General features: G+C 41.0%; 2 protein-coding genes across 11 annotated transcripts in view; one reads left to right on the forward strand and one right to left on the reverse strand.

Annotated features, from left to right (window-relative positions):
* The first annotated feature begins 509 nt into the window (after positions 1 to 509).
* On the forward strand, positions 510 to 6,401 carry INAFM2 (InaF motif containing 2). Its single transcript, XM_088145449.1, has one exon. The coding sequence runs from the start codon at positions 1,133 to 1,135 to the stop codon at positions 1,487 to 1,489; it is 357 nt and encodes a 118-aa protein (XP_088001575.1). The 5' UTR covers positions 510 to 1,132; the 3' UTR covers positions 1,490 to 6,401.
* An 8,135-nt stretch (positions 6,402 to 14,536) lies between these two features.
* The window catches only part of CCDC9B (coiled-coil domain containing 9B), a 125,713-nt gene continuing 114,442 nt past the window's right edge, over positions 14,537 to 25,807 (reverse strand). For 7 of the 10 annotated variants that reach the window (XM_088145452.1, XM_088145453.1, XM_088145451.1 and 4 more), the window contains one exon: positions 21,392 to 24,347. The gene's annotated coding sequence lies outside the window, so the exon portion shown is untranslated. Of the gene's footprint in view, positions 15,156 to 15,317; positions 21,322 to 21,391; positions 24,348 to 25,807 lie in introns of those variants that run through there. The other 3 variants (XR_015796998.1, XM_025167146.2, XM_088145450.1) reach the window with 3 other exon arrangements.

Raw genomic sequence — 25,807 nt, forward strand, 5'->3', positions numbered from 1 at the left:
TTTTCTTGTAGAAACCCACCAACGCTTAGCCACACTGAGGACAAGCATCTCCCAAAATCTCCATCCTTCCCAACAAGAGCTGGATTTGTGGCAGGAGAGCCCGGGGAACGAGGCAATAGCTCGCGGTTACCTATTTTGCACTTCCAGGCTGGGAGTTCGTATTTGGTCAAACCATCCGGTTTGGTATTTGATCAAACCCGGCCGGGCGCTAGCCATTTAAATCTCCAGGAATCTAAACCGGGCTGCTCTGATCCTGGATACTCGGATACTTGAGGGGGTTCTCTAAGTAAGCATGCTGTGTTCCAGTACGTTCAACTAAGTGTGTCTGGCGGATGGTGAGCCAACTGCAACCAGGAGCGTAGTTTGCTCCCCCCCCCCCAGATGTTTCCCTTCCCTCTCCATCTTTCGCCGCAGATTTGCAAGTCCTGCGCTCGGGACTGAAAGCTGCACGCAGCGAGGTTAGGAAGCGAGGGGAGAGGCGGGGGAGCGTTCCAAAAGCGCGCCCGTGAAAGACGGAGATGAACGGCGCCTTGTCCCTCCCACCTACCCCCGACTCTGCAGGCTGGCAGTGTACCACCCCGGGGAAAGCTCGGAGTCGGCGGTGCGCCCACTCTCTGTTGCCTTTTTAAGGCGCAGGCGGCAGCTTCTTTTTTCTCTCTCTCCCCCCGTCCCCCCTCCTTTATCAGCTCTCGCTGCATCGCCCCTTTAATAGCCGCTCGCTCGCTCGCTCGTCCCTTCTCTCCTCGCGGCTGGCGACGCCGCGGTTCTCCTGCCACCGCGAGACGGAAAGGCGCGCGCAGAGAGCGACGTCCACGGGGAGAGCGAGGGGAAGGTTGGTGAGGGGTTCTGCCGGGGCTGGTCGGCGATCTCAGCCGCAGCTGCCTCCTCCTCCCGGCGATCTCAGCCGCTGTTCTCGCTGCCTCTGGGAGCTGCTGCTGCCGCCGCCGCCGCGGTTCTTTCTCCCGAGGCCCGCCCGCTGCAGCATCCGCTCCGCCGCCGCGTCTTCCTCCTTCTGCAGCTTCGGGGCAGGTCGTGATGTGATCGGCGGCTCGTCCCTTGGGGGCCCATCCCCAGCGGGAGTCTCAGCACGACGGAGAGGGTGGTGGAGCAGCGGGCCAAGGGCCGCGCCCCCATGAAGGAGAAGGAGGCGGGGGCGGCCGGGGAGCGGGGCAAGCCGGCCACTTACACCGGGGACAAGAAGGCGCGCATGGCGGCCAAGACCAACAAGAAGTGGGTGCGCTTGGCCACCGTGCTGGCCTACGTTCTCTCTGTCTCCCTGGCCGCCATCGTGCTGGCCGTCTACTACAGCCTGATCTGGCAACCGGTGAGGGGCGGCGGTCAGCCGCACGCCCAGTCCCAGCCGCCCGAAACGGCCCCCAGCCCCCTGGCCCCCGGATCCAGCGACGGAGAGGCCCCGGCGACGACGCCTGAAGACGGAGTCGGCGACTCCTCGGTCACGAAAACTCCCGGAGACCCTTCGTCGCCCTAGAGACTCGCTCCGGCCCAGGAGGCCGGAGGCACAACTCCCCCAACGGCGCCGGAGCCCCTGATCGCGGAGGACAAGAGGCCGCCAGAGGGAGAGTCGGGCAGCCGCCGCGAGAAACGGGACCCCCGGACTCGCCTTGCCTTGCCCCGCGCTCTCTTGCAAGCGCGCGGCCCCGCTGCAGGACCGCGCGGCCCGCTGAGGTGGACTCCGAGGGCGCGGGGCTCAGACGCCTTTGGTTTACCTCGCCCTCTTGGCAAGACTCGGGCAGGGAAGACTGTAATGGTGTTAGTTTTTACAAATATGGTTTATTAATAAATAGTGGGGGAGCCACGTGAAATGGAGCTCAGGTATGTCAGCCTCTCTGAAATGTACCGCGATGCATTTCCTTTGTATTCTTGTGTATAAATTCTTTGTATACAGATGCACTTAGTTAATGCATAGAAAGGAGCTATATAGTCTATATTCTGTACACACATATACTGGCAGAGCAGATGTAGAATGGTATTCAAAGGGCTATTGTGGGGAAACTTACTATGAAATTCACAGCCAACCTGGAGCAGAAATTGATGCCACTTCCCTAAGCCCCAGGCCAGTAGTTCTGACCCTAAGTTTTATTCCTGTTTGCTTCATACGTATTTTGTTAAAAACAGGTTTCTTAATTTTAAACAAGAATGAGTACTGGATGTCATCTTCTGCTGTAAACACGATCAGAAAAGAACTTACTTCAGAGGTGTTATTGTTCTCACTTAAACCCCAATCTTATGTCTGAAGTCACGGGAGAGTAAACTTTTGAAGTATCTTCCTGACCTTTTCTAGCAAAACTACATTGGATGTGATGCTCATTTAATTAGTTCTGTGCTATTTCTGTTGTGTTATAGTTGCTCCCTCTGTTCAGTCTCAAACCTTGAGACTTTAAACGGGTTAATTTTAGCTCTGATGTTTTAGACTTTCCAATACCACCATTCTCTGTTTGTATCAACTTCACTCTTTCTTCCAGCAGTGAATAAGAAAGAGTTAAAAGGTATTTTTTCTGAGTCCCCAAACCATCCTTTTCATTCCCTTTTGATGTTTGGAACCACTGCTGGAGCTTCCAGGAACAAGTAAATTGGATATTTAACACTCTGCTGGTATTACTGTAGGGGCTGCACACCAAAAGTGGTGAAAGCCAATCTTATTAGTAGTTCCAGCATTACATCACTGGTAAAGCAGCTATGCAAGCTCCTTCATGAGTAGTTCAGCCTTTCTCAATCTGGCACCTTCAGATGTGTTGGATAAAAATTGTACTCCCTAGTCAATTGACTGGGCTGGCTGGAGTGATGAGATTTGTAGTCCGGCACAACTAGAAGCGATAGGCTGGATAATAGGCTAGGCTACTGTCTTTCCTTAGACTAGCATTAGAAGCCTTTTTAAAAATATTTTTACCTTATATATTAGAAATTTAACTTACAATATGAGCTGATGCCTTTCATGATCTAGCTGAAGGATTTAATGATGCTGAAAAGACTAAAGCCCACCATTCAGGCATGGCTGATATTCAAGCTTATTTACAAACAAATCTTTTTCTTACAAAGCTCATAGTGTACAGTTTGCTAGATTAATTTTCTCATCATGGGGAAGTGGGAAGTCCTCCTAAAGGCTATTTCATGCAATGTTCTATAGGCAGATCAGTCTTAGCATCAGAAAGGGGGAAAAAAAACATTTGCACAATGAATCTTGTGAACCATTAAAGGCTCTTTGCTGCTTTGGATGAAGCCAGCTAATATGGCTGCCCTTCTGGAGTGTATACACTTTTAATGTGTCACAGATGTGTTTTATCTGCTGTGAGTGTTCTGGGTCAGATAGCAGCTCTGAATGTCAGTTACTAATCTATGGAATTCCAGCAGAAAAAAAACTTCCTAGGAAAATGTAACCTATGAAGTAGCCCTTAGCTCACTGGGCACCAGTAAATAGGAGAGTTGCATGTTTACTCAGAAGCAAGCCTGGGACTTCGTTGGCATAAGCTTATATTGTAACCTTAGTTGGCTGCTCTCATAGCAGTCTCTTGCCCAGTGCAACCAGGGATCCTGTCTGGAGAGATGCCTTGGGGAAGGGGGCGGGGGGTTCTGGAGTTCAGCATATTATTCCATAGCCAGTAATTGAAGTAGGAGATTCCCAAAAGCCAATGTTTTGCAATGAAGAATATGCTGGTAGTGTTACAAGGGAAGGCCAGAGGCCTTTAAGGGAAAATAAAAGACAAAAATATTATCTTTATTCTAGTAAATAAATAAATATGATTTCCACTATATTTTTTATATGTTGTATATTTAAAATTGTCAGTTATACATTTTAAACAAGCAAGGACACTTCATGTGATATTCTGAATGATTACACTCTTGGAAAGAACAAAGTGAAGTGTTGGAAAAATTGCTATAATGTTTAAGCCATGGAGCCACTATCCTTTGTATGGTTGTCACTGAACATCAGATTTAAGTTTAAATTTAAAGTTGTAAACAAGCTCTAATGTTGTCTATATCTAATTCAGCCATGTAAGCTATGTCTGCATTCAGAAGTTCTGTATATTTTTTAAAAAAAATATTTTTAAGGTTAAAAAATACATTGAGAGATTTCTGCCTAAAAATCATACGATTTTAGTTTTGTTTTTTTAAAATCCCATTCACTCAAAGAATGTTAGCCATATCTGTTTACAGCTGTAGGAAATGGGAGCAACTTGGTCCAACAGGGAGCAAATTGCTTGCTCTTTCCATTTCTGAATCTGAAACACACACAGACACAGACACAGACACACACTTTAGTATTGTATATTACTTCAGACAAAAGGGTATTTCTGTTATTGTGGAGAGGACACACATGGCAAGAAGGGAGGTCCTCCTTTGTCCAGAGAACAAGCAGTGCCCTCAGCTTCCTGGGAATGGGGAAGGATCTATTCCCAGAAACAAAAATAGTTGTATTTGAAATGAAGAAATTACATTTTTGTAGCCAGAATGTACCCACAACTGACCTTCTGTAGTTTGTGGCCACAATGTTTAGTGTGTCTTATTTTGCATGGCTAATAGCATAATCAGAAGATTGCTAAAGACATTGCCATTAAGTCCATTTCCTAGCTGGAAAACACTTGTGTTTTCACACAGTACAATCACCTGTAGAAGATATTTGTGTAGGAGCGCATTTTGGGAAGATTGCTGGGTGATCTTGTGTCAGTTTCTGTCTCTCAGTTCACTTCCCTCTTAGGATTGCTGTGAAGATAAAATGCAAAAGAGGAGGAAAACAGTTTGCTGCCCTGGGCACTTGGGAGGAGAGGAGGCGCATAAATGTAGCCGTAAAAATAACATCATTTCCTATGCAAAAGATGCTGCTATATGTAAACAGGTCCTTATTATGCTTATGTTCTAAGGGGGATTAGACCTTTGTACATTTCAGTCATCTGAGGTTTGCAGAAACTTGGGAAATTTTGTCTGAAGGATAGTTAGGTCTGGAATTCGCATCGTCTTGCTCTCCAATGGGTTGAGTGGGAAAGAAAGGAAATAGACTCCTAGGGAGCCAGAACGGGTCAGCCCCATTGGAGCATTGGTTTACAGGAAATGTATGTTCCCAGGATCCCATGGGAGAAGTCAGCCGTCCCAAGTCACAGCTTGCTTTATGCTCTTCCAACACAGTATGTTTTAATAAGAGTCTGCTAAACCTGGGATTCCATTGTGAATGGGATTCCACAGAGGCCGTAGATTTTCTGGGACGTAGGAGCTGATGAACAGCCAGCATGTTTTCTCTTCATAGGTAACTACCAGTTTTCTGAAGAGTTGTCAGCAAAGCAGTTAGAGGACAGAAAAAGAGAATTAAATACAATCAATACCATTTACTATACACTTTCCATTTTAAAAATGACTCTTTAAGGAAGTTAGATGGAATCCCTTGCGTCAGGAGCGTGCATGTATGTTCACTCTGAGACACTTCCAGAAAGGCTGCTTGCCCGAGAAGAGCAGTTTGACCCATAAGTTCTATTGACCAATTATCAACAGTTTGACAATTGCATGTTTTAAACCAGAAAACACTGTGTTTGTTCCAGACATTCCTGAACCCAATACATTCCAAACATATCTCCAAGCTGTTTTCTTAATACAAAAAAAAGTCTGTTCCCATAATTTTGCATTGCTTGATGATGGGAGTACAATTGATGGCAACACTGATGATAGAAGTACGGTTGATGAAAATTATTTTTATAATGCAGTTCAAATTGACATGGATTGTTATATCACGGCAAAGTGGTTAAAATTCCATGCTAAGAAGGTGGGGACAGTTGCCTTTGGAACTAGAATTCAGTGTGATCATCATGTCTTTTGCAAAAGTTTTTCATTTTGCTGGGATGTTCTGCTAGAAAAATAGCAATAGTTCTTGATTCATGTGTCTTTCTTCCCTCCCTTCCTTCATTTTGTTCTTAGCTGCCAATGATAGCAGTTGAATGGCCTTTGTTTCATCTCATTTAGGCTCTTGAACTGGTTCAGCCATATCTACTGTTTGTATCCCAAGTACCAAAATCCTGATCAGGTATTTTCCTCATAACCAGGGACATAGGAAGCTAGCAGGTTCCATTTTGAAACATTTCTAAGAAATCAGCTGTATACATTTTTTACCTTGTGAAGTGCCATATCTAGCATAACAGCATGATACCAATGGGGGTGGAATGCTAAAGATGTCTGAATGACAAGTATCCCACAGTCCACCAAATTGTAGCAATGTAGGTAAGTTTTTAAGGTTGTTACTAACTATGATGTTATGTGAATGATGTTTCATGAGTTTGGTTGCTTTTCTATTAGAAAGAAGGTTAAAGTAGAGGTTGAGGTTGAGGCATGTTGTGTTAGATACCCAAGATTGTCACAGTGAATTTCATGACTTCTTGAAATTATGAACCCCATTAAAGCAGTGTTTCTCAACCTTAGCAACTTTAAGATGCATGGACTTCAACTCCCAGAATTCCTCAGCCAGCATAGCTAGCTGGGGAATTCTGGGAGTTGAAATCCATGCATCTTAAAGTTTCTAAGGTTGAGAAACACTGCGTTAAAGCCTTGGACCATCTTTTCCTACCCTGTAATGGTATGTGGGAAAGACCTTGGGAGACTGGGGAAAGAGACGCTGTCAAGGGAATGGTCAGATAAGAGACAGCATAGCCTGCAACTGGATAGTGGGTGGGGCAAGAGGCTCAGAAGAGACCCTCCCTAGTTTTTCAGGCTGTTAAGGAGACAGGGGAAGGATTGTACTTTCAGACTTGCAAGATTCTGTCAATGTAGCTTTACAATAAAGTAGAATTAGCTCATCTGGTTGTGATTCCTATCTGGTTTGCCCTGTGAGGCCAACATGCCCCCAGTCCCTCCCCAAACAGTGCTGTCATGCAGAAATCTAGATTATGATTCATCTTTTCTTTTAACAAATGTGGTGCTCATTGTTATGGCCTAAGCTGTTTCAAAGAGCCAGGGACATGTTATAACAATTAATGTGACTGAAATAGCTTGTCTGCTTATTAATTCTTTAACACGTCCAAATGTTTTAAGTTCATAGGAGATGAGCTAACTGTAAATTGTAAAAGCTGAATGGAGAATTTTGGTAGCTTATGAACCCGTGAGTGGCCTGCTGAGATCAGAGAATGGATGGGACGTGTGCAATGCTTCCTGTTATTCTGGATCCCTGTGATCCAATTGCACATTACTTCTTCTTTGATGTTTATGTGAATCCTGTTTATGTGTATGATTACGATGCCCCATTTCTTTCACTTGTAAATGATACAGAATTTGAGATAGCTGTGCATTCACTTGTTCTTCCAGTTTGGATTGTTACAATAGCTAAGATCCCAAATAATTTTGTAATTCTCTTGAGCAAAATTCATAGTCTGAGACCCCAGGCCCAAAAGCCTTAAATGCTTCATTTTATATATGAATAAATATATACATTTATATATGAAGATAGATAGACACATTTCATATTTAAAATATGAAAATGTATATTAACATTTGATTAATATAATTTAATCAAGTCTGGAGTTGTTTTTTTTTTAGTCCGACTCTTCTTTTATCTGGGCTTGCCTACTTTTTTTCCTGGCAGGTGTAGCCTGTAGTTTAGAAAAAGTTAGACACCTGATTTGTAAGTAATGCTTTTCTCCACCCACCCACCCCTTTTCTTAGCTTCAAACGAGTATGGCACATCATGAAACACAACATGGCATTTATCCTGCATTAAAGTACCTGTACTTTGCCGTCTAAGCACTGAAGCTATATTTCTAATCAAATTATAATACCTTTTTTTTAAAAAAATCAAAGCTTTTTGCAGAATTATGCAGAAGTATATACAGGAAAGTCATGCTGCTTGTTGCTAATAATATCAGAAGTAATATCCAGTAAATGCTTGTGTGCCTTATGTAAAGTTGCAATTGCCCTGTGTGCCCTATTCATAGTGCAATTCCAGGAGAAACATTGTATTTTCTCAGGTACCCAGTGTGGGGAATTGTGAGATTTCCAGCAATAGAAAAGCAGCCTTCAGCGAAGTTAATTAGATGATGCTGTGCACAACAAATGAGGAAGAAGATTGTGTGATGCAAAATTCCCAAGTATAAAGACATCTATGTGTATAGTTTTTAGATAATATTTAGCTTGATATAGACAGAATGTTCTCCACATGCAAATTTGTGAAAATTACCTCCCCAGAACTTCAGAAGCTGATTGTAGAAACTGAAATACACTTATTTCAGGATTCATCGACAATCTGCAGGGTTGATGTGAAGATTCTGTAATACAAAGGCTTATAGGCCTATCAAAAGTTTTGATATCATATGAAAAGCATGTGGATTGGCCCTTGTGAGTTTCATCAGTCAAGAGAAACAAATCCTGACTAGGGAGAACAAAGAGCAAAAAAGATCAGGAATTTGCTGGGTTGGTTCTGAAATACTCTTGGGTTGAGGACAAAATAGCTCAAAGTAGAAATAGTACATTTTTGTCTTCAGGGTTACATTAATCTCTCAGTGACTCTATTGTGCAGAATTGATTCACTGTGTGGTATAGTGCTTAGTGTGCCATTGTGTGGCACATAGTGCCATAATGTGGCACTGGGAAAACCCAGGGTCTAGTCCACCATCAACCACAGAAGCTCAGTGGGTGGTTTTCAGCCAGTTACTCTCGACCCAACCTATTTCACAGGGTTGCAGGGAAAATGGGAGGAGGGTACACTATGTACACAGAGTTCTTGAGCAAAAGGCGGGATATAAATCTAACCAACAAATAACTGTAAGCATCTTAATGTGGTCTGGGAGTAACCTGTAGGATTCCAGGTATTTCTGAACTACAGGAACAACTTGTAGAATCCCAGATGGTCCTTCCCAGCATCCCTAGGAAAGAAAGTCAATGGTGTAGGATGCTAGGAGTTTTACTGCTGAAAACGTTCAAGGAGGAAAAATTGTGATGGCATGGAGAAAAATCAATCAAGCGGTCCCTACATGGTGACAATGACATATGAAAGCAGTCTCCAGCTAGAAGCCGCAATATATAATCCAGCCTGTAAACTTATCTAGTAAGTGTCAGTTGCTAAATTGGGAATATAAATCTGACCAAAACTGTTAATTGGAAAGCTGATTTTAAGAGGAGGCATCATGTGTTACAAAGACTGGAACCTAAAGGAGTCATCAGTTGTGATTTTGTCTGGGAAATTGTGTTATTTTAATTCCAAGCATGTTGATTTAAAAAAACAATAACCAGGTGACATGTAGTAGCAATGCTGTAATGGTTGTTTAAAGGAAGAACAAAGGCCTGGAAGGGCTAATTACATTGTTAAACATTTTGACTGCCCTTTTTCAAAATATTTTGTCTCCAAAACTATTGTTCCTTCCTTTTTCTAAAGTGTTTTTCTTTAGTTTTATAATTTTACATTTGCTCTCACCCCTAGAGCAAGTCATGCCTGCAAATATTTCTTTCTGATTTCAGGTGGTGTTTTGTCTTCAAAAGGATCCAACCTCGAAGAATGAGTTCACTCTTCATACGCAGAACACCAATAACTGCTAACTTAATTTTCGCATGATACTGTCATGTCAGGTGAAAAGGCTAGGGCGCCATCTACCTTAATGGGTTTTTAAAAGGAATTCTCAGGTGCCGAATCACACAGCACCCAATGTTGCAAACCTTCTTGCTGAATTTAGATGTTCTGAGTGAAGCTACTGGGGAACCATCACTATGAATTCTTACTTGTGGCAATTGTTAGAGCACAAATGCTCCTGTTCTTTTCATCCTTCAAAGCATTTAGAAATATTTTCAATTCTTATTTCTATTTTGATTCAGACCCAGGGCTTGGCTTTATGGAGTAACCCAACAGCAGCACTAGCTTTCCTTTAAGATGATGATGAGATTCTGATGTACTGTGTTTGCTCAGGTCCCCGAATGCAAAATGCAGGGGCTCTCTGTCCACTGTGTGAGAAGTCCGGTGTAGGTAGGTCTCATCCTTTCCTGCCTGCTGCATCTGTTTTTGGGGTGGTGGTGGGGGGGGAGGATGCAGCAAGATATATACCTACTGTGTTTGGCAGACCATGTGTGCATTTTTGTATTCTATTGTTTATATCAAATTACAAAAAGTAAAGGGGGAGTCAGCCCTGAGTACTGAGTGCCTTTGAGATTTGGATAGGACCCCTTTCTCCTTGAGTTGCTGCCAGCATCTACTCTCCTGAAGGCAGCATGACAAACAGAGTAACTATGCCTTATACAAGCATTGTGCTGCATTGTTGCCCTTAAATAGCCACTCCCTGTGTTTTATTTAAGGTTTGTATTTTGTCATTTAAATACTGAAGTGCTCCTTAATTAAAGGCTTTATGGCTTTCTTCAGGCTGGCAAGCCAATTACTGTCAGTTTGTCCAAGGAGGAATTGATGTGGAAAATGATTTAATATCAGAGTTGCGGTGAAATTGGTGCAACGAAATTGCAGTTTTACAACATAACTCTACTAAGAAGTCATGCTGTAAAAGTGCCATAAAGGAGCTATCTTTTACTGATGTCATGAAATATCTGATTCTACTTCACATTTAGATGAATTGAATGTAAGGCATAGCAGCCAAGAGTTTTCGAAGGAGCTTTTGCCAGTGCGCTCCAACTGTGTTTCTGTAATTGATACAGTATTGATCTTGCTTTTTGAACTATCTCCTAGTAAAATAATGAATTTAAACCTAGCATCCTATCTTCTTTTTAGCTGGTGCATCAGAATTGGATTTGCCTTTAATCTGTTAATTTCTGGAGTCACCCTTGTTCTAAAAGAGCCCATCTCGGGGGTGGTGGATTTCTCTTTGACCACAGTTCAAACTGCATTTCTCAAGACAGAGGTGCAACTGTTTAGTGTTGGTGATGATACTTCTTTTTTTACACACGTCCCCTACTCTTCCTTTAGAGATTTCATAGAGGGTAATCTGCGGCTTAGAACTACATCCTTTCAGTCTTTACTCTAGCACAAGATTGCCTTTGGAATTTGGCTCAGCTTTTTATTTTTGTTAGATTTTGATCTACTGGAATGTTTGAAAAAGAAGAGGAGGAGAGATGCTGCTGAATTACTGAAGCATGTGGCAACACTTGCTTCACTTTGTCTTGGCTTGGAAAATAAGCAGGAATGGGTTGGTTAATATTTGGATGGCAGACCACCTTGGTAAGCTAGATTGGAAAGTAAAAAAAAAAAAAAATCCTGCCGAAAGTCACTAGAAAAACTAAATAAACATGAAATAAGCAGGAGTTGTGGTCAGCTTGAAGAATATTTTATTTTTTTACAAAAATGAAAAGATCCAAATGTCAAAATCAGTGTTCCGGAATTTAGGTGATTAGCTAGAGACATTTATTTTGAAACCAACTATTCCAATGTTGCTGATTTCTATCAGACGAGAAGTGAATCAAGTTTCTCTCAAGGAAAACTGATAGCAGTCATACGAAATGGATGGTTGGGACATGGAAAGAAGTGTGTGATGTGGCTTGCACATTTGCTCCCATTCGTTCTTTTGGTATAATTAACTCCCCTCCCCAAGGCATACTGGCCCACTGTTCCGTCATAAATACAGGTAGTGTTGTAGCACAGGATTTATAACAGCCTCCCCAAATGTAGGCCAGCAGACAAGTAGGGGATATGGAAATTGTAGTCCAGCATATATGAAGGGCAGCAAATTGAGGAAAACTGATTTACTGTATGGTATTCTGTGGTTATATAATACAGAATAAATCAACAAATAACAACCTAATCTCTGTTGTATTTTTTTTTTCTTATGAGTGACCCCAAAAGTCCATAAATATTAATTGGAAAAGCACTGGTCATGACCCTAATGGAGGACTTATAAATCCAGGGGTGAATAATTTTCCAGTGACCGAGACCCATATTTAAAGGGGGCTGAAGGCTGCATTAGGCAGAGTGATGGGCAAAATAGGCAAGGTTACATCACATAACTGTGTGGGGCTGTGATTTAGGGGAGGGTGTTTGCTTTTAATAAACTTTATTATGTCTGCTGTAGGGTTTATACAATACAATTTTCTGTGTTTTCTGTAACAAAATGGAGAGGAAACAATATCGTCAGTTTTCAGTAATATCAGAAGCAGTTCCAGGGGTTGCAAAAGGAGATGGGTGTGAAGGTAGCAGATTGCTCACTTGTATCAATTTCCATATATTCAAGGAATTATTTTAATTCTGTGTGTTTCTGCCTTTTGGTTTGGGGCAATTTTCAAAAGCCATGACCAGACTGGAATTCCTACAAAAAGATGCACTGAATGATTAGGAAATAAATGTACTGTATAATGTTTCCCTTTAGTGATACCAGAAGTGAGAGAGAATAATTAAAGTTCTGGATAATTATTGTGAATTGAGCAATCTTCTTGGATATATGGGTAGAGAAATTGCTAGGAACTTGCATGTCTTGTTGTGTCTGGCCCAACTCAGTAGAATGTTAAACATTTTCAATACTTTGATAGGTGGTCTTTCTGTCGTCTAGTCATCTTAGTGTTCCTACATTGCTTCCTAGAAATATGTCCATCGTGGAACCTGCCTCTGTGTTTTCTAGCATTCCCTGCCTCTGAAGATCAGAACCAACTTGCTCTAATTTAATGTGGAGCTGAAGATAATCTCACCAATGCTGAACGGTGCCAACCAGTAAAGGGTTGTCTTCTGTTTGTTTCAGTGCCATAATCCCTGCTGCCCTCCTCTCTTTGCACAAAGCTTCAAAAGAGAGAGGGAGAGAGAGAGAGAGAGAGACCCTCTGGGCTGCAAGCCAGAGAAATAGCAGCTACCTCTCAGAAAGAATGGCTTTGCGTGGGTGCCTGTGCACCATCAATTTCTGTTACTCAGTTTGTGCACCTCCTGTTAACTCAAGTCAGAAACGGGGAGACACTGCTATCTCCATGGCAGACATGCAGCTTCCTGAGCATGATTATCAATGTACAGAGGAGTTGAGACTTGTGCAGAGATGGGATCAGCTGCATAGCAAGGGCCTGTTATCCAAGATATGGTTCTGAATATAAAATTAGATGGATCGATATTTTTCATTTAAGGCAATAAAACTAATTAGGCCAGATTATTATTTCTTTGTGGCTTTCCCAATATGCTCCAGTTTACAGGGCCATTGACTTCAGTGGATCAAGACCAATGGAGAAATAATTGTCTTGAGAGAAGATGCAGTGAGAAAAAAGAGAGTGGGAAGATGGTGGGTGGCTGGAAAGTACTTGCTGCCTCCATGACTCTCAAGGCTTAAAAAGGCCCAGAGTGTAATCAGTTTGCAATTGCACAGTAGATGTGTGGGATACTTTCTGTCAATGCTACTTTTTCCAACATTGCATTTCATTCCCATTGGTTAGATTTACAGCTACATCACTATAAAAATTACATAGGGTCCAGAACTCAGGAAAGCATAGCACCTGTGGCTCTTTGGGTAAATTTATGGGGTTCTCCCTTCTTTGAGAGCACCCTAGTACAGTGCTGTTGGGAAGGCTGCTGGAGAACATTGTTCCAAAGGACTTGAGTCTTACTCAATTACCAGCCAATCCTTGGATTGATGGGTTGCTGGGGAATATGTGCAGTACTTGCAGAACCATCTATTCCAAGTGGAATCTGCTCACCCAGTAAATGCAGGCCAAAAACAGGCTATAGATTCATCCCCCTTGAGAGGTTAAATGGGCAAGAGCCCACAAGCAGGCCTTTTCTTTGCTCTGACTAGCCAGTCCCCCTCCCCTCCCCTCCCCTCCCCCAAGTTTGGATGGCTCTTCCCTGTTGGAAGCCTTCTGGAAGGCTCTGAGAACTGTACTTTCCCAAAGAGCCTTTGGAGCAGGTGATACTGCTGAATTAGACGCAGCCATGGAGGGCAGGGACGGTAATACAAAACCAGATAATGCTGTTGGAGGTTTAAGATTGTTCAAGATTTGGAGGAACTAAGCCTAGAGTCATTAAAAGGAGGCAGCATATAAGACTGCAGGCAGGGAGGCAAACTATTTAGGCCGAGCTAGCTTTAAAGAAAAAAAAGCAGAGGAGAACAGGAACTTTGAAGTTAGTAATTGGACACCTGTGTCATTGGGATAGAATTCCCCATTATTGGGAAATTTCACTATTCCACTACTGGGAAATTTCTTATACTTCTAATTAAATGGGCTAGTCTCTTAGTGAATATCAGCTGTGAATCAGTAGTACTAATCTTTTTTTTAATATTGAAATTTGGAAAATGGCCAATTAGTGACTCAATGGATTGATGAGCTTTAAAATAGGCATAAATAAACTTTTTGGGCTGGTGGGCCTATTGGGGAAACATGTTATGGGTGCTTTTACAAAATTTGGGTAGACACAAAGATAGATGTTACTAGCTCATACTCTAATCCCCCCAAATGCTCTTTACCACTCTTACTCCTCGTTATTAGGTGAGTGGGTACCCTTTCAAACAAAGCACTACAGCTGCACAGTATTTTTATTTGTTGGGATCAAAAGCATTATTGGAAATAACAACTATACTAGAAATTAGAATTATATGCCAACTTCCCATTTAATTTGTTTTAAATTGAAAGTGTTTTTTTAAAAAGTCTAGCAGACACAAGGAATTTATTGTGGGAGCACATTGGTGTCTATAGATACCAAGCTGTCTGCCTCTGAAGGATGGTGCTTATACACAGCGAGCAAAAACTTCAGAAATACCTACAGTAGGCTCTTTTCTTAGGAGACCTTTTCCTACACTAATTTGGAGCAGCTCTGGAGAGTGTAAATTATGATGGTGAGATGCATACAGTATTCAATATTGTCACTTGTTTACACATGGTAGGAACAAGCCGGAGAATCATTGTTGAATTGCAGATCACTAGGACAAATGTGTCATATTTATATAAGAGTTTGAAAGAAAGGCATGAAACATGAATATGGCCTATTAATCAGTGACTATAAGGACCTGGCTCAAAAGCAGTTGCAGCAGTCACTTTCCCTTTTGTGATTGGACTCATCGAAAACTGGTAAGAAAATGTGGCAGTCTTTTTCCTGACCCAATTGCTTTTATTGGCTGCTGAAAAAGGACAGTGTGTTTTGAACCAGCACAACCACCTGATCATCTGAATTGCCTCCAATACTTCATAGAAAACCCCCAAATGGGACCACACATTTGTTTTCAAGAACTCAGGAAGGGATTTCTGGATGATGAACTGCAGAACCATTATTCCTGTATCTGGGAACATGAAGAAGACAAAGAACATTGCTCTGTAAATGTCAACAAGTTAAGCTTGCTGTTAATTTTATGGAACTTTATATTTATCTGTTAGCCTAACATGGTAAATTTTGCTGATCTCTCAAATTTCAGCCCTTTTTTTAAAAAAGCCACAACACTTCATTTCTCAAACAACATTTATTCAATAAAAACATTTCCCTTATTTCTGGAAAGATTCGCTCACTGCTCAGCTATGTCAGTCAACAATCTCATTTAAACATTGGAAAATAGAAACTAACTAGCATCATAGTCTTCTAAAGAAAAAACATCACATCAAGTTAATGCAGGCTCTTCAATAGACTTCAACCACCTTGTAGCCTAAACTTGATTTTATGATACTTCTTTCTCCCCAGGAAGCTATAGCTTATGAATGGTAGGATAGGGGATAGAGGTCAAGATCTTGACCGTAACTATCAGTACCTGTGTTCCCCCCTACAATAGTCAGGAAAGGTTATAACAACTCAACTGCAGTAAAATGATACAATTTTGTAGTGTAGCGATGCAGAAATCAAGAGAAAACAAATACATATGCATAGCAAGAGTCAAGAGTTTTGTAGGAAATATAGTGCATCCTGTGTCTTTAAATCTCACCTGCTGCTGATCTTATTTTTATATTCTACTGTTGGATCTCTGAGAACAAAAGACTGAATTCCAAAAGTGTTTTCATGTGGAACTTAATGGAGCCTGTTAAAAAGTAGAAGGACATGACTACAATCATGTCTACAAATGAAGAGTACTGCCAGGATTCTGGCAGGGCAGAAGCGAAGAAGGCGGCATTTTTAACCAATAATAAGGAATTAATGGATAACACTTCTAGACTAAGACCCACAGAGCTTCTTTGGGAGCAATAGTGGAGTCAAAAGGACAGATTCATGCCCAAGAAATCTCACACCAGACTTCCTTTTCTCCCTTTCTGAAACTGTGGTATTAGAACCATTTTATGGACTTCTAGAGAAGCCATAAGAGGCTTTTCAAATTTCTCTCCACTTAGAGTAAAATCAAACTTGAGAGAAGATGACTTGATATATTCCATGGCCCTGGGATGTCCTCCCGCAGCTTAACCCAATGAAGCAACTTGGCTGGTTCAAGCTTTCTATACCCCATTAATATACCTTAGTGTCTTGCTGGAAGAGCAATGGATGGGAATTATGCTTAGGATTGCATTAAATGATCACTGCTTGTGCCCCTACCTGGACACAGATGTGCTCTGGGGAAAGTTGTCCATATTGAATAGACAATTTCAGGACATAACTCTCTGCTTCACTGGTGGATGTTGCTTGCAGCAGGTGTGCTGATTGGAATCAGGAAGGTAAAGTCAGATGCAGAAGCATAGCATTGGGGAGGAATGTGGTCTTCTGTAACCAGACTTGCTTTATCAGCTCTTAAATGAATTCTAATAAATAACTTGTCATTTCTAATAAATAATATGCTACTCATAGGGCAGGCTCCTCCCTGAAACCACCATCTCCACTTTCCCCATCCCCTGCAGACACCCTTGACCAGGGGTAGTTAATGTTCTGGGGGGGGGGGCATTGCAATGAGGACAATGGTGCAAAGGGGGCAACGTCATGTCACACACATCATTGGAGCCAGGATCTTCCTTTAGAGGGATTGGTCATTTGAACTTCTTCTTTAAACTGGGTTAAGCCCAAGGCTATGCAAAAACCTATCCGACCCATCCAATGGATTTGTTTGCAATCCTTGAAAAAGTCTAGACCAGTGTTTTTCAAACTTGGCAACTTTAAGATATGTGAACTTCAACATGCTGGCTGGGGAATTCTGGGAGTTGAAGTCCACACGTCTTAAAGTTGCCAAGTTTGAGAAACACTGGTCTAGATAGTGTTTGCCAGAAATGCCAACATCGCGTTTTGGAATGCCCGTGTCTTTGCCCCAATATCAGAGCCACCCACACAATAAATATGAAACATAATTTCTGCATATCTGATTTCTCAATCCATCATACCATGATATGGCCTTGAACTATACTAAACTGCCTGTTCCCTGTACATGTACCCAACCATCAATTTGCTCTGATGAGATGCCAGGTGGGGAACATCTATTCACATTTAACAGTATTGTTTCCCCTATTCAATTAGGAAGTTTAATTATAAGTCACAAGTACAAAACCTGGCAGGTTAAAGAGAAATAAGTATTATAGAAAAACCTTAATGAACTACAGTCCTAAATTTGCTCTGCCTGCTGCTCCCCACTTCCATTGTATTATCACACTTTTTCAAAGCCCCAATATAACCCTCCTGCCTCCCAGACTTTCCTCAGCCATTTTATTATTAAGCTGTTTGTTGTTTCCTCCTAATTGTCCCTAACTGGTCAACTATTTATAAAATTCAAGCAGAAACAAGTTCAGTGTAAATGCTGCTTCATTTCAGAAATAACAGTCTAACCACTGTTCCCACTTTTTAATTAAGATTAATAATGAATTAAAATAAAGTGCATGCAACAGATAATATGCCTGCAGTATGTATGTGAGGTGGAAAATCCAAGTTTGGGATAACATAAAAGTGTCAGGATTCCTTTTCTTTTGGAAGCTGCTGCCCCGCCCCCCAGGGGACAAAGGTGTGTGCTAGGGTATGTTGCCAAAATTGAATAGGCAATTTCAGGACACTGAATGTCCAACTTGACAGGTGGGCATTGCCTGCAGTGGCAAAGAGGGAAATTGTACTTATGGTCTTTTGTAAACAGACTTGCTTTATCAGCTCTGTTCTAGGAAACAAAAGAGAACATCAAAATGATCTGCTGGTAAAGGACTGCTGAGCAATAAATGAAAACAGCAGATGGGGCCCATCCAGAATCCCATCTGGAATAATTTAGTATAGATGCTTATCACTGCTTTCTCTATCTTGGTGGCCTCCAAATGGATTGGACCTCAACTCCCATCATTCCCAACTAGTGCAATGCGTTATGATATGGGAAGAGGCCAGACATGTTGGAAGGCACTAGCTCGGGAAAGCTGACTTGGAAATCCAAATATTGTGATGAACATGCTGTAAATGGCCCCTGCTATAAGAGGGGCTGAAACTTCTCCAATTCTTCTCATCACCCATCCACCCAAAACAAAACCAGTTACTTGCCTAACGCTGACAGAATGAAACAGTAATCTCAGATGGGATTTTATGGCTCTGATTCTATCTTTAGTGGCTGAATTCCTTTGGGAGCCTGTGGGGTCTAATGAACAGCATGGAGATTTTTGGTCTGGGAGTGCAACATCTCTCCATTTACTAGGTGACCTTGGTGAAGGAACTCCTTTCTTCTTTGTGGTTTCTGAGTGATTCCAATGATGGCTCTGTGCCTATGCAGAAGAGACTCCAGGAACATGTTGGAGTTCTTGCCAGGGAATTGTAACTGTGCCCTCTCCCAGATATTGGAGGAATAACATCCCACGCTGTTCCCTTCCAACTGTCATGATAGCTTATGAAACATGATCCATGCAGTCATATTTTCTCTTTTTAAAGCATGAAGGATTTTCTTTTCTAGTATTTACTTTTTCCTCTCTTACCCTGTATATCCTGTGCCAATCTTCCCTAAGAGAGTTCTGCTATTCCATAACTCCCAGTTAGCATGGCCACAAGCAATTAGTGGAGTTACAGTCCTGAAAATCTGGACCTCAATAGCTGTGAAGTTTTTAACATGGTATTGGGAAAAGGGGTAAGGGACAAGGTGTCAATGCAATGATGAATTGTATCCTGGAAATTCTGAATTTACCAAGTCTGAGACATTACAAGCAGCTCATTTTACTATAGTAGGTAGGGTCACCCAGACTCATCATCATGACATGATGATGTGTGTTTGCTCTCTCTTACCTGGCTATCAACATCAAGAAAAGAGTGGAAAATATTATTCCACGTGGCCAAAATTTAATGCTGTATTTTAGACTGGACTCTTTTTTCCTTCATATCTCAAAGACATCCTTTTATTTGTTTCTACTTACCTTTTCCCCCTATTTTCTTTTTCTTTTTACTTGTATCTCTTGAAGCACATAAAAATTATTTAAAACTGAAGGGCACCTGGTTAGCCTGTGTTATTTGTATTTTCATGTAGAATTTATTTCTCCAGGCCTATCATTTAATAGCTTTTAAAAGAGGAGAAACATTTCAATGACACATGAACATTGAGGCTAACGCAGCTGCCTGGTAGAAGGCTCAGTGATCGAAGTGCTTTCAGTGCCCTCTCAGCATTTTGAATGGATCCATCTCCTTGCCAGGGCCCAGGCTTTGAGCAGGCTGGATTTCAGGGAGCAAACTCTGTGACACCTTCCTTATTAAATTACTTAATTACTTAAATAATTAAATGTAGAGGCTGTCCAACTCCTGACAACCCTGGGCAGCTTACACTTTTAAAAAGAACCATAAAATAGTGAAAAAGAATAAGAGAAAACATACATAGTGTCCCAAAGAAGCAACTGATGGGGCTTACCACCCATCCTATCCCAAGACTTGGGAGAACAGCCAGGTTTTCAAGGACTTTGGCATATAGTCAGGATGGGAGCCGTATGGATCTCTGAGGGATGTTATTCCACAGGGCAAATACCACAACAGAGAAACTTATTTTGCTACAATGCACAGGGTCACCCCAGACTCATAATTCTGGCCTGATGATGTGCATTTATTCTCTCTCATGAATTGGCACCTTAGGTAGTTAAATTCAATATAGTAATGAAACGGCCCAAATTAGTACATGCCAGAAGTAACACTAACCATTTCCCAGCTCAAAATGTCACAGGGACAGCTAAACCATAATTCAAGAGAATAAGGAGGAAAACAAATGGGGCCTTCAAAGCAAAGGCCAGGACTCTTAACAGGCAATTTTTTTCCCCAGAGGGCTAAAAGACCCTCTCGTTTGTATTCTTCAATGCACTTGCTTTGCCAACAGACAAAGCGAGAAGGGTCTGTGTTGCTGATTTTAAAGTTAGGCAGGCTGGAATGGGAGCAAAGAGCTCTACAGAGTTCCAAACTATTTAAGGTAAAGGGTTTTAAAGGGTAAAACCAACAGCTTGCATACTCTCAGTGCTACAAGTACTGACTGTCTGGTTCCCATCAAGATTAAGGCAGTGACATTCTGTGCTAACTGAAGACTCTGAACTACCTTTAAAGGCAACCCTATGTAACACCAATTATGGTGGCCTGGTCTGGAGATTATTCTAAATGAGAGTAGATCAAACCTTGCTGGACACAACTGGTTACAACTGACATACAATTATGAGCTGGTGAAAAATATTATTGTTCATCTACACTATGAAGCAGCATTGAGTCTTGTTACTACTAAATCCAGGAGTACTCAAAAACTGTGCACTTGGTCTTTCAGGTCCTCCCTCATCTAAGACCAGATGTAATCTAAATTGGTCCCTAACTTTCTCCAGAATATTTCCATCTTTTCTCAAGTAAATCTCAGCTTCTTCACCGTAACCATCTTAAAACTACTTCTAGACAATTCTACATTCTCCCTCAGTTCAGAAAATTATCTACATATTGATGTTTCTTTTTAAACCTTTGAATTACTTTCCCAGTGGTTTCACACAGATGTTAGAAGTTTGCAGAGCAAGGTTGCACTACAGTGGTCATGAGATGGAAAAGAAATCTTGGATCATTACTTTCTATGATTGCTCATCTTGGAAGGACCAGAATGATTACAACACTTTGACTATCTATTTGGCCCCAGTCAGATAGAGGACAGCAAAAATATATCATGACTGATGGTACTGAATAGTTGTAAGGTCCAGGAGAACTAATATAGAATTTCCCTCTCCCCAATCTTAGATAATACGCCAGCTCCTGGGGCAATCAGAGTTTTTTTTCATACCTGAAAACAAATTGGAATGGCTCTAAATAAAAATAATTAATGCAACCTGTAATTTAGAAGCTTTTTGCTCACACAACTACCCAGAGAATAAAATAACAAAACATTCTTTTTCTGATGAGATACTGAGATAGTGAGAGCCAGATGATTCCAGATTTGGCAGAGCATTTCTCTGCAGAAGTTTTGTCCCATAACAGGAATCCAGTCAACAAAATATTGGCTCTTGTAGGCCCATGCTTATACTGCATAACGTTCAATAAATTGGAACATCACAAGCAGGATTTTTTTTTTAAGATCTAGAGCAGTGTTTCTCAACCTCAGCCGCTTTAAGATGTGTGGGCTCCAACTCCCAGAATTCCCCAGCAAGCATGCGGGCTGGAGAATTCTGAGAGTTGGAGCCCACACATCTTAAAGCGGCTGAGGTTGAGAAACACTGCTCTAGATTATCTCAGAAGGAGGGAGACAATTCCCATTTCCAACCTTTTCAAACAGTTAGGTTCCAAAGGCTCTGTTTCTAAGGACAGGAATGAAAGGACAAAGTTGATAAATGGTCTTCGGCCTTCTTTTCCATTCACCCAAAGCCTTTACCTATTTAAGCTTTCTCTTGATTTTGTTGTTAAGTATGCCTGCTTGGCCAAACCAGTGTTTTTCAGATCAAAATGGAACCTGCTTCTTCAAACAGGCTGAAACCCACTTTGACATGTCCCTCACACATTGTTCTTGGAGTTATTTCTGTAGAGAGTCTGAGAAATGGCTTTGAGGGAAATATGGCAAAGCCATTACAAAAACAAAAAGGACAGAAGCATTTCTTGACTCCTGGGAAAATAGGTAGTATTAGGAAGAGAATTAGACTGGCTCCTCCCTGATTCAGTGAGATATACAGTGGAGGAAAAACACAGACTAGCAATATTCTGTTAATATAGCCTATCTCAATAAAGTATAGTTCTAGTCTTCTTATGGAGTCTGTTTCCTGATCTCAACAACTCTGAAGGGCTGACAATTTCAGATATACATATAGTAGTCTCCTTTGAACGAGGTGAGAAGCTACTTACACAATTAGCACTTCCTTAAGTAGCTCTTGAAAAGTAAATTGCAGCCATAGAAGTCCAGTGAGGATTAGGCATCCAGAAGGCAGGACAGGGAAGGTTAAACTTTGTCCCCTGCTATAGTCTTTACCTGAATTATGGAGGCTGCACTATTTTCATTATATTGGAATAAAACTTCTTTTCTCATCTAAATAGCAGTGATAGGTAAAAGGGGTGATTAAATAGGTTATTTAAATAGGAAATCCTATGTGAACTAGGATTCCATTCTAGATCAAGCCCACAACACTTCCTATTTACTTGTATAAATAATGTATTGTTAGCTGTGTGAATGCCATCTTGGCATTGGTAAAATGATTAACTAAACGATCCCCATGCAAGCAGCAAAACCGATACTAAGGAAAGGGAAAGAGCTAACTAACCTGAAACATACATTCCTTGATTTATCATCTGTCCCATTATACTGACTTGCCCTTCTTCCCTATTACAGATGGACCTTGTTCTTAAGAGGAAGGAACATGTTATTGTATGATGTTTGAGGGATGCATAGACCTTGAAAATATGAAAATGACCCCTGAACTATTGAAGATGATGCAGGGATCAGTATCAATCTACATGAGACCTGTTCTGCAAATAGATCACACTATACAAATCCTTTCTCTTAGATACAGAATGTACAGCCCTTGAGCCCAAAACAGCCTTTAAGGCTCAGAACTTCCAAGTATTGCCAGTTGCTCTACGAATGCAATTGTCTGTGAAGCAATGTTGAGCCTTCTTTGCTCTTGTTCCTTTCAACTTCTTTGCCTTTTTTCTGTAATCTGCTTCTTGGCTTCCAACCTCTCACTAACACATCTTGATTTGCATTATGGATCACAGGACACTGACCAAAAGCTCATGTACAACAAGCCAAAAGCATCATTTTTTTGGCTAGGGTTCCAGAATGTTACTGGATTTGTTTTTACTCAAGCTCATTCAGATTCAAAGTGGGAAAGCACCCTAATCCCTGGAAGAACTTTAGTTATAAATAATGGCTGATTTTCTCCTTGATCTCTGTTCCTACATTTGTACAGCTAGAACCAGATAGTTACATATTTATTTAGAACAGTATACCTCAACTGTGCAAATGTTCTTCAAGAAGGTATTAACTTGGAAGTTGTAATCCTGAGAATGAGTAATTATTTATTTCAAGATGTAAAGTTATCAGTGACTTCTAAGATTTTCGTAAGGAGGGAAGATCGACTGACTCCGCTTTGATTTTTCTGTGTTAGCTATGCACTGCAAGAGCTGTTTGGCTGTTTACCAGAAAGGGAGAGGGCAGGAGAATGGATTTCTCTTCAGGATACTGCAGTGCCTTTTCAGAATTGCTGAATAGGCACTTAGCAGTATTCATATTTCAAATGCAAGAATTTGCATCTTGCTGACAGATTTTTAATGCTCAGTAATCACAAAGAAAAGCTAGATGAAATGCCAGATGGGTCAAAACCAGCATTGTTAATATAAACCAATAAAAAAATTAACGATCATGTTTCTGTTTCATATACTGTACATGTATGAATTTCCAAGTAACTACGATGAAAACATTTGGAGGAGTACAGTTGGAGCAAGACTCAATTCTTGTTTCAGAGTATTTTTCCTTGAATTATTCAGTCAATTTCAGACATTTTGGTCAAATCACAGTTGTTCCTCCAGCTAAATTCTGAAAGTAATTGTGTTGTTATTCACATTCTCCCATACATAAAATGGCAGCTCACTGGGGAGAGGAAAACAACCAATTTCTTGCATCTATTGAGACGAGTAATTTGTGTTGCTCGGTCATACTAATGTTCAGTGTTCCTTCTTATTCTAAAGCTGACCTCCTACATCTGTCCTCAAATCCACTCCATGCAAGGCTTTGGCTGTGCTGTTCTTGCTTACACCAGGGGAGAAGACTGATGTCAGTCCCAGGTTTCTTTGGAAATTTCCCCAGCTGTGTTGCTTCTTGAATCTTGAAATTACCTTGAGAGAAATGAATGACAAAGTCTCTGTGGATTCTTTCCTTTATGAGTTCCCAGCACTCTCTTTAAGTTCCTGCAAAGGATTCTAAGTTTCCATTTTGGGTAAAAATTTATTTCTTGGCATTCTGAAGCAGAAGATGAAAACTATGAGGATAATAAAGTTTCTAGGAGACAAAGCACCAGTGGAAAAACTGGAGATAGTGATATTGTGTGGTCCTGAGCAAGGAGGTCACCCACTGCCTCAGGGAAAGTAGAGATTCCTTAGACTCGCCTTTTTCTCTGGATGCTCTCCACACATCATGAAGCTACAATTTAAGGATGATTAAGAATGATGGGTAATAATATAGCAATCGTCCCAAGTAATCATCTAGTTGTGAAGAAAGAAGATATTTTTCTGCTGGCTTTAACTTCAGTGAAATTTACATTGTGAAAAATTTACATTGAGAAATGTAAATAACCCCGAATTGTAATTTCCAGTTACCATGTGTAAATGTGTGTTCTATGACTCCTTGCCTCAGTTTTTAAAATGCTAGCATGACATTGTGAACACTGTGCTTTGCTTAGGTCAAGGATGGTCAGCTTTTGGTTTCCAGAGGCCACACTTATTAAAACATTGTTTGGAAAGAATTAAGGCCATAGTGGGTTGGATAATGAGGCAAATTCAGCAAGCCAAGATATCCTGTTGTCTGAGTTTAATTTCATTAAAATGAGTTAAGCCTACTTTAGGATTCACAGCACAGTTTGGGAGTAATTTTTGCCTTACAGTGGTGGGAACCATTTTGGTTTGTGGGGGCCACAAAGCTTTTAGCCTTAAGTTGACCACCTTGGCTTAGGAAAATCAAAATTACCGTAAAGGTGCTTCAGCATGTTTTCTTCTAACTTATAGAACATGAACAATGTTCTCTTCCCTGGTCCCTAAATCATGCTGAACTACTGAACAAGTCAACAGTTAAAACTATAAGTCACTGTTAAGTCACAGTTTATGGGCTAAGTGAAAGAGAATACTCTTTTTCTTCTTTTTGTCTGCCACCCCATGTGTTTGCCATTAGCTCTCTGGAATATGAGACCCATCCTTTTTTGTGCCCCACCCTACTAAGAAGCTTCTCCCGCCACACTGAAGCTTCTTCCATAGCATGGGGAAACACTCCTTGGCCTACAGTGTAGGAGAGACACACAGACAAAGCATGGCGGTCCATGGATGGGGGCAAATGATAATACATGATTGATGACATCTTCTCACAAATACTCCAACTTATGAATTTGTGTCAGATCTCATGACACAAGTCTATAGTCACAGCATTATTATGATCGTTTTGATGCCATCGCTGTTATGGTAGTCACTGTACAAAATCAAAAGAGAAAACTTGCACAACTAAGTATAAGCAAATCTATCAGTTTCATTTCCTCTCGGTTACTTCTTATGAATCTGTCAATTTCAGTTTGTCTCAGTTCCTTATTATTACAAATATATGAATTTCTGTTTGTTGAATTTAAGATTTTTTTTTAAGTCTACACAAAGATGTTTGTCTCCAAACATATGCTCTTTTTTCCTGTCATAGTTTTTGCATTTTCTTTGATTTTACTGTATATCTTTTTCTTCAAATTGTATCTTTTAGCATGTTTTGGCTATTGGGCAGTTTAAACGTTTTAATAAATAAATTAAATAAATAAGTAGAAGCACAGCATATTACAGTGAAAGCTCAGGAGATTTTAGACAAGACTTGGTAAGGCCTACATATGGCCTCTTGACATGTGCCTTGTGGGT

This window comes from Python bivittatus, unplaced genomic scaffold, assembly GCF_059951505.1.
Source record: "Python bivittatus isolate LINGU-HERP-01145 unplaced genomic scaffold, Pbiv_v1 ctg000480_np1212, whole genome shotgun sequence".
Lineage (NCBI taxonomy): Eukaryota > Metazoa > Chordata > Lepidosauria > Squamata > Pythonidae > Python > Python bivittatus.

What these genes read in the sequence shown, in the direction of transcription:
- INAFM2 (XM_088145449.1), top strand. Translation starts at nt 1,133, where the DNA reads ATGAAGGAGAAGGAGGCGGGGGCGGCCGGGGAGCGGGGCAAGCCGGCC.